At 38.8% G+C, this 9580-nt stretch overlaps 1 protein-coding gene across 1 annotated transcript; it reads right to left on the reverse strand.

Annotated features, from left to right (window-relative positions):
- Positions 1–272: 272 nt before the first annotated feature.
- Positions 273–2465, reverse strand: ADAM21 (ADAM metallopeptidase domain 21). Its single transcript, XM_061158226.1, has one exon. The coding sequence runs from the start codon at positions 2427–2429 to the stop codon at positions 273–275; it is 2157 nt and encodes a 718-aa protein (XP_061014209.1). The 5' UTR covers positions 2430–2465.
- Positions 2466–9580: the final 7115 nt, after the last annotated feature.

The following is a 9580-nucleotide window of genomic DNA, read 5'->3' on the forward strand; positions in this document are numbered from 1 at the left end:
CCTGAGTCATATCTGTGCTCAAGAAACACAAAGAGGACTCACTTGCAGGAAATGAATTTTATTTGCCGCTTACAACCATGAACAGTAGATAGGAATATGTTAGGAATTACCTTTGCTTGATGGCAATATTTTTGATACTGACAGAAGGCAAGGTGTCCGCATTTTTCTGCAAGCTGTCAGAAATGTGTTGGAATGTTTCATGCATGTTGGAATATTTCTACTGCCAATAGACTAAAACTTAATGTATAGGCTATGAGGTTACAGTCATATTCTTATTTGGGAGAGTGAGTCTTAGTCTTCTTGGGTCTAAAACATTTTTGAAGATACATAAATACAGCAATTAAAAGTAAAAGCAAAACAAACAAACCAAGAGGCACAACTATTGGCAAGAAAATTCTTCTGGCAGATGCTGGGCCACTGTCAACACTACCTCCAGTGCCTCTGTGTAGGCAGTAGGGCGGGGACCACCCATAGCCGCAGTGGCAGTGATGTTTGTTATTGCATATCCCCTTCATGTTACAGGTCTCAGGCAAGCAGACCTGTGACAGAAGAGATAGGCTGACACACTTCTTGTGTATGCAGATCTTTCCTGGACCACACATGGTGCCATCTTTCACTTCACCAACATCAGGTATACTCATCTCTAAGTGATAGTCTATACTCCAGCAGGTGACACCATTGATGTGAGTGTATTGAAAATTTGAGTGATCTCTCAGGTGGGGGATATTTCCCACATTCTCACAATGAACTCTCCCACAAAAGCTATCTGAAATAGGGCATTTTAGGTATATTGTGCCATTTACACCACAGTGGCCAAAACGGTTTCCCTGGGAGTTGATTTCTTTATAGCATCTCTGAGATGCACTCTTTGCACCTTCACCAAAAATCTCCCTGCACTGTTCATCATGGCTATTACAGCTCTTTTGATAGCAAAAAGCACTGTCAGTGCAGGGAATCCCGTCCTGCACGTGGACATCTTCTGGGCACTGATGAGATGTCCCATTGCACCACTCTGGGAGGTCACATTCATTGATCTGAGGTCTACAGAGCTCCCCTGATGGCACGAACTTGCAGTCTTTGCAGCAAAGCCCGAAAGCACAGGCAGCCCCAGGCCTTAGAGTGCAGTTCAACAGACAACAGGGGTCGTGTTCACACTGCTTTACAGATCCACAGTCACACTGCTCTCCTCCTTCAGTCACACCATTCCCACAGCGCTTCAGCATGAAGACTGCCCCTGGAATTGGAGGGTTGTGCAGACATGATCCCTGGTTTAAAGTGGTCTTTGTAAATTCTGCATAGCTACAATTCGTGAATCTCTCTGCTGGCAACCTGATAGCATTCATGAGGCAAGCTCTTTGTCCACACACACAGAATTCTTCATCATGCTGCATACCCAGAGTATGACCTAACTCATGAGCTACGGTGAGGGCAAAAACAGACCAGGGGTCTCCTTTGAAATTATTAACTCCGCAGTCGAGAGGAGGGCGACATATTCCTGCCACATAGGCTATACCGAGGACACTTATAAGTGAATTTTCAATGAAAATATGTGCAGCATCATACTGTAGCTCGGAAAGACTGATTTGTTTCCACTGAGAGAAGTCCTCCAGAACCTGTTCTATGCTTATCAGTGGAAAAACATTTCCATGATTCCAAATCTCAATCCCCATCAAAATCACATAGGTTCCCAACTGCTGATAAATGGAATCCACTATGTTGACAACAACAAATACATTCTCCTGCACCTTTGAGAAATTACTTTGAGAATAAATGAAGAAATTGTGATCGACTACCACAACCAGCTCCAGAAACCACAAATGGGCCCACCGGTTATAAGCAGAATTTTGTTTCAGAGTTAATCTCTCAGCCTCTTCGAATTCCAGCTGCTGGTGTGCTGCTTTATTTGTTAAGCCACATTTCATAGGCGAGAACTGTGTCTCTTTAGTGTTTATCTTATAAACCAGGTGTTCAAATGTAGTAGAGTGTCTGATGGGCTTGATTTCATAGGTAAAGTCATTTATCCGCAGCATTCCTTGAAAGCCCCCAGCACAAGTACTGAGGGCAACAAGGGACTCAGGGACCCCCTCCACATAACCATGATAATAGCAGTCATTAGAAACAAAAGGTTGATCCTGCTGAAGGGCGTGCTGGTCCGTGTAGGTGAACACTGGGAGGGGTTTGGAAACTAAGATCTTCTTAGCTCTTATGTAGACAACACGTCTCTGACCCCCAAACTGCAGGCTGTAGGAGAGCCAACCTGGAGCATTTGGACCTCTGCCCCTGTTGGTAACCTTCAAGGGAATCACCACATCTGGGGAGTTGAGGCTTTGAGAGTGCCTTTCCTGGGAGAGACCAGAAGAGAACAGAGACACCTCAAGCCAGAGCAGTCCAACAAGTCGCATGGACACTATGGCCTCACCAGTCACCATGATGGAGCAGCCACTGTGGAGCCATCTGTCCAGAGAAGAACTTAGCAGGCACTGCTGACCTGGCTCCTCCCTCTGAGCTCAGCTTTGAGGATCTGTGTCCTGTCAGAGTGTGACCATCAGAGCGGGCAGTACTGAAAAGGGAAAATAAAAAGAAGGGTGGGGGATGGTGGTGGGATTGGGTAAGGAAAATAGGGGATAGAATTTGAATGTGTCAAGAGTGATTAATGCAGCAAAAAGCTTTGGATGTGTTTTCAATAACTGGGGATGTAAAGTTAGAGGGGACAAAGATAAAACAATATTGGCCCTATCGATAGCAGATAGTTGTTGGAACTGGATGATAGGCACTTGGGTTTTCATTATACAATTATCTCAAACACAGATAGGTGGTATAAAAATCTCCTTAATATAAAGTTAAAGCAAAACTAAAGAAACTTCAGAATACAGTGACACTGTATTTCAATTTGTCCAAAACTGTGTTGGTTTGTGCCTGTTGCCCTTGCATAACTCTTGTTACTTTCTCCTGCCAAAAGTGGAGAGGTCAGAGACCATCACAATCCTTATGTCAATTTGCATCAGTCTTATGATTTACTTTAGACTATTTATCTCAAGTTATTTGCTTATCTCCTTGTGATAGTCTCCTTCATTCATTGAGTCATTTAGTGCAAGGTTTATGATTTTAACTCATTTTAATATTCCCTCTATTATAGGGTCTATAATACCTAGTATAGCCCTCCATACAGCGAAAAATGGAAAAGGTGGGTGGGGAAAGGGAGGGGTGGTGAAGTACTTGGGTTATAGATGAATGCCACTTAAAATGTATTCATATGTGAATATAATTTTTATAAGAAAAAAATTCATAAATACTGACATTTTCTAAAGGAATGAGAAAAACGAGGTTGTTCTCCCCAGTTACCTGTAGGAGAATATGAAATACAAGAGGAAATAACTTCAGAAGGGATAATAAGAATTCATGAAATTTAAAAGTTTGAGAAAAGGAATTCTGTCTTCTAGGGGCAAAGGCATCAGAGTGCCTGGTATTTTAAGACTGCAGGGGAAAATTCCCAATGTCTGCTAAAATGTGTTTACCAACAGTTTTTGAAAGTGAAGAATTTCTGTATTACCTGGCATACAATCTGCCTGGCTACATTCATTAATTTCTTTATGTCTGGAGCATACAAAATGTAGGACGTTGTGCTAGATACTAGGGAAATAAAATTAAAATACAGTGCATTAAGCAGATTATCAATTTAGTGCAGAAATATGTGGCGAGAGCAAGAATAAGTTTTAGAAGGCTCTATAACATTGTATTCAATACTTTATATATTTTGTGCCCTTTTCTATGGCTGAGGAGATTGTTCATAGATATCATCATAGTCTCAGTTAAGTGACAAAAGAGGCTAAGAAGCACTGAGCCTGTGGGAAAAAGATAAATAATCAGATTATTATAATAGGATCTGAATCAGATTAATCTGAGTAATAAAGTTAATGATTCAGGGACCCTCATTGTGTAGACCTCCATAAACCCCTAGGAGGTGCTTAGTAATGCAGTTTATGAGAGTCATCCATGTAAGAGTGTTCAAAATTAGTTACTACACAAAAAAATTTGAAGTGCCCTGAAATAAAATGGTTCATATATTAAAGACTTGATAAGTGTTTCCTAAAATTCAATAACTTAGGTAATTTTTATTGTTTTTACCAGTAACAAGTTGTAAAGCTGAATTTTCTAAATATCAATAATAAAAAAGAAATTTTGGTTGAATACACTAGGGACAGGCAATTACTTTCTGTTCCCTCCAGAGAAAATATAACAAAATAATTCTCATGAGGGAGGCAGCTAGAGAGGAAGTGATTATAAAACTGTAGGGAAACATAGATGTGTGTTAGGAAGTTAATGCAAGTATTGGGTTTTTGAATTTTTTTGTGATGTTTATGGTATTTTCAAACTTTTGAAAGTTATTGTTTGTTGTGACTTCTTCCCATGCTAAATAAATGTACATTTTTATCCTTATTGTAATTTTCTATTCTTTTTCTTAAAGTGGCCTCTCCTCTTGTAGGTGCTTCAGGCTCAAAAATCTGATTTCATCCATGACTATGATAAATGTACTGCCAAGGTAAGTTCAATGTCTTTTGAAGAGCAACTAAGCCAAGCTAATCTAAGAAGCCTTTCATAGGTGGTATGAAAATGAAGATGTTTGACCCAGTACCAATCATCTCCTGGATTCTAAATCCATTCCTAGTCAATACTTCTTTTACTTTAATTCAAATTCCTCTTTATCATCCCTACATACAACTTGCCCTATTACTTCTGCAGTTTCATTTGTTGAAAGTGACAGGCAGGCAGACAGAGAGAGACAACCAAAATCAATCCTCACCTCTGCACAAAGCTCCCTACATATACTTAACTTCTTAAACTTGAGCTTCCTCACAATTTACTGCTGCCCTAAAGCTCACTCTAGAGAAACACATATCATAGAAGTCATATGTCTTTATGGTCCATAGGCTGGGTTCCTGTTGCCCACAGTTCACCAAGTCAAATCCAGACCATTTATCCAACTGCTTCTGACTACAGTAAGTTTTAACCTTTCTTTCTCACTCTTCCGTCAACCAGTCCCTATCATTCTTGCACAGACTTCAAAGATTTGACACCTGACTGATAGAATTATTCTCCATCAAAAATCCTACCTTCATCATAACTAATGCTAGCAAGCATATAGACAACCCATCTGAAAACCAGGAGGGTTTTTCAATGTGGTTTTTTGTTTCTGTATTTGTTATTTAAGTCAAGCTTTTTAAATTGAAGTTGAGTTGATTTACAACATTGTGTTTAGTTTCAGGTGTACAGCCAAATTATTTAGATAGATTTTTAAGATTATTTTCTTATCTTCCATTGTAGTTTACTAGTGGATACTGAATATAGTTCCCTGTACTATACACTAGATCATTGTTGCTTATCTATTTTATGTATAGTAGTTTGTATCTATTAATCCCATATTTCTGATTTATCCTTCTTCACTTTCATCCCCCTTTGGTAACCATAAGTTTATTTACTATTTCTTTGAGTCTGTTTCCATTTTGTATATAGATTCGTTTATACTGTTTTTTAGATTCCACTTACAAGTAATATACAATATTTGTTTGCCTTACTTCACTAAATATAATATTCTCTAGGTTTATCCATGTTGCTGCAAATGGCACTATTTCATTCTTTTTATGCTTGAGTGGTGTTCCATTGTGTGTGGGTGCACATGCATGCACACACATGCATATGCACACACACATATACATATGCATGTGTGTGTGAGTGTGTGTACACCCACACACAATGGAACACCACTCAGGCATAAAAAGAATGAAATAGTGCCATTTGCAACAAATATATAAATAAATAAATAAATAAATATATATATATATATATGACATCCTCTTAAGCCAGTCATCTGTTGATGGGTCCTCAGGTTGTTTCCATGTCTTATCTATGGTAAATACTGCTGCTATGAACATTGGGGTGCATGTATCTTTTTGAATTGGTGTTTCAGGATATATAATTAGGAGTGGGATTGCAGGATAACATGGTAGTTCTATTTTTAGTTTTTTAAAAGAAACGCCATACTGTTTTCCATAGTGGCTGAACCACTTTACATTACCACCAACAGTATAGGAGTGTTCCCTTTTCTTCACAGCCTCTCCATCATTTTTCATCTGTAGACTTTTTGATAATAACCATTCTGACTGGTGTGAGGTGATACTTCATTGTGGTTTTCATTTGTATTTCTCTATACTTTGCAAGGCTGTATATTGTCACCCTGCTTGTTTAACTTAGATGCAGAGTACATCATGCAAAATGCCAGGCTGGATGAATCACAAGCTGGAATCAAGATTGCCAGGAGAAATATCAACAACCTCAGATATGCAAATGATACCACTATAATGGCAGAAAGCAAAGAGGAACTAAAGAAACTGTTGATGAGGTCCATCTAGTCAAGGCTATGGTTTTTCCAGTAGTCATGTATGGATGTGAGAGTTCGACTATAAAGAAAACTGAGCACCGAAGAATTGATGCTTTTGAACTATGGTGTTGGAGGAGACCCTTGAGAGTCCCTTGGACTGCAAGGAGATCCAACCAGTCCATCCTAAAAGAAATAAGTCCTGAATATTTATTGGAAGGACTGATGTTGAAGCTGAAACTCCAATACTTTGGCCACCTGATGTGAAGAACTGACTCATTGGAGAAGATCCTGATGCTGGGAAAGATTGATGGTGGGAGGAGAAGGGGATGACAGAGGATGAGATGGTTGGATGGCATCACCGACTCAATGGACATGAGTTTGAGTAAACTCTGGGAGTTGCTGATGGACAGGGAGACCTGGCATGCTGCAGTCCATGGGGTCTCAAAGAGTTGGACATGACTGAGTGAACTGAACTGAACTGAACTAGGTTGGTCATAGCTTTTCTTCCAAGGAGCAAGCATCTTTTAATTTCATGACTGCAGTCACCATCCCCAGTGATCTTGGAGCCCCCAAAAATAAAGTCTGTCACTGTTTCCATTGTATCCCATCTGTTTGCCATCAAGTGATGGGACCGGATGCCATGATCTTAGTTTTTTGAATGTTGAGTATGAAGCCAGCTTTTTCACTCTTCTCTTTCACTTGCATCAAGAGGTTCTTTAGTTCTTCTTCGCTTTCTGCCATAAGGGTGGTGTCATCTGCATATCTGAGGTTATTGATATTTCTCCTGGCAATCTTAATTCCTGCATGTGCTTCCTCCATCCTGGCATTTTGCATGATGTACTCTGCATCTAAGTTAAATAAGTAAGGTGGCAATATACAGCCTTGACATATTCTTTTCCCAGTTTGGAACCAGACTTTTGTTCCATGTCCAGTTCTAACTGTTGCTTCTTGACCTGCATACAGGTTTTGCAGGAGGCAGGTCAGGTGGTCTGGTATTCCCATCTCTTTCAGAATTTTCCACAGTTTGTTGTGATCCACACAGTCAAAGGCTTTAGCACAGTCAATGTAGCAGAAATAGATGTTTTCTTGAGAACTCTCTTGCTTTTTTGATGATGCAATGGATGTTGGCAATTTGACCTCTGGTTCCTCTGCCTTTTCTAAATCCAACTTGAACATCTGCAAGTTCTCAGTTCATGTACTGTTGAAGCCTGGCTGGGAGAATTTTGAGCATTATTTGCTCGCGTGTGGGATGAGTGCAATTGTGCAGTGGTTTGAACATTCTTCGACATTGACCTTCTTTGGGATTGGAATGAAAACTGAACTTTTCCAGTCCTGTGGCCACTGCTGAGTTTTCCAAATTTGCTGGCATATTGAGTGCAGCACTTTCACAGCATCATCTTTTAGGATTTAAAATAGATCAGCTGGAATTCCATCATCTCCACTAGCTTTGTTTGTAGTGATGGTTCAAATAATGATGTCATAGATTGCTTTTGTTTCGTTTTGTTCCTGTCTGCTGTTCTGATTGGGTGATTTCCATTATTCTATCTTCCAGATCACTTATGTGTTCTTTTTTTTAATCACTTAGTCTGTTATTTATTTATTTTAGACATTGAATTATCTGTTTTGTTAAATTTTAAGAGTTTGAGCAAATATCAGTTTGAATCAAGGGTCATTGGATTAATATTTTTTATTTTTATATAATTTTAAAAGGTTACTTTTCATTTAATGTTATTGCAAAATATTGGCCATATTCCCTGGGTTGTACAAGGCATCTTTGAACCTGTCTTACCCTGAATAGTTTGTACTTCACACATCCCTATTCCTATAAATCCCTCCTTCCCATCCAACAGTAATAACCACCCATTTGTTCTCTATGTCTGTGAGTCTGTTTATTTTATAGTAACTAGTTTGCTGTTTTCTTAGATTCCACTTATAAGTGATATCATGCAATATATATCTTTCTCTTTCTGATTGACTTCACATAGCGTAAAGCCCTCAAAGTCCATGCATGTTGCTGCAAATGGCAAAATTTCATTCTTTTTTATACTTGAGTGGTATTACATTATATGTATATAGCACATCTTCTTTATCCATTCCTCTGTCTATGGACACTTCTGTTCTTTCCATGTGCTGCTATTAACAATAGAGTGCATGTATCTTTTCGAATTAATGTTTGTGGTTTTTTAAGGTATACACCCAGAAGTACATTCCTGGGTCATATGGAAGTTCTATTTTTTAGTTTTTGAGAAACCTTCATACTGTTTTCACAGTGGTTGCACCAATTTACATTCCTACCAACAGTGTATGAGGGTTCCCTTTTATCCACATGCTCACCAACATTAGTTATTTGTCTTTCTGTTGATGATAGCTGGTCAGACTAGTGTGAAGTGATGTCACTGTGGTTTTGATTTGCATTTCTCTAATCATTAGCAATGTTGGGCATCTTTTCATGTGCCTGTGGCCATCTGCCTCTCCTCTTTGGAAATATGTCTGTTTAGTTCTCTGCCCATTTTTAAATTAGGCTGTTTATTTCTTTGATGTTGAGTTGTATGAGTTGTTTATATACTTTGGATATTAATCCCTTATTGGTCATATTATTTGCAAATATTGCCACCTATTCAGTAGGTTGTCTTTTTGGTTTTGCTTAATTTAATTTTTATTTTATAACAGGGTATAGTTGATATACAAGGCTGTGTTAGTTACACATGTACAGTAAAGTGATTCATTTATAAATATATATATATATTTATATACATGTATCCATTCTTTTTCAGATTCTTTTCCCATATAGGTTATTATAGAATACTGAGTAGAGTTCCCTGTACTATAGTGTAGGTCCTTTTAGTTGTCTATTTTATATATAGTAAGTGAAAATGAAGGTTGCTCAGTTGTGTCCGACTCTTTGGGACTCCATGGACTATACAGTCCATGGAATTCTCCAGGCCAGAATACTGGAGTGGGTATCCTTTCTCTTTTCCAGGGGATCTTCCCAACCCAGGGATTGATCCCAGGTCTCTCACATTGCAGGCAGATTCTTTACCAGCTGAGCCACAAGGGAAGCCCAAGAATCCACAAGAATTCTCCAGTGGATCTTCCTGACCCAGGAATCAAATTGGGGTCTTCTTCATTGCAGACGGATTCTTTACCAACTGAGCTATGAGGGAAGCCCTTATATATAATAGTGTATATATACGTTAATCCCAA

The sequence above is a fragment of the Dama dama genome, chromosome 12, assembly GCF_033118175.1.
Source record: "Dama dama isolate Ldn47 chromosome 12, ASM3311817v1, whole genome shotgun sequence".
Taxonomy (NCBI): domain Eukaryota; kingdom Metazoa; phylum Chordata; class Mammalia; order Artiodactyla; family Cervidae; genus Dama; species Dama dama.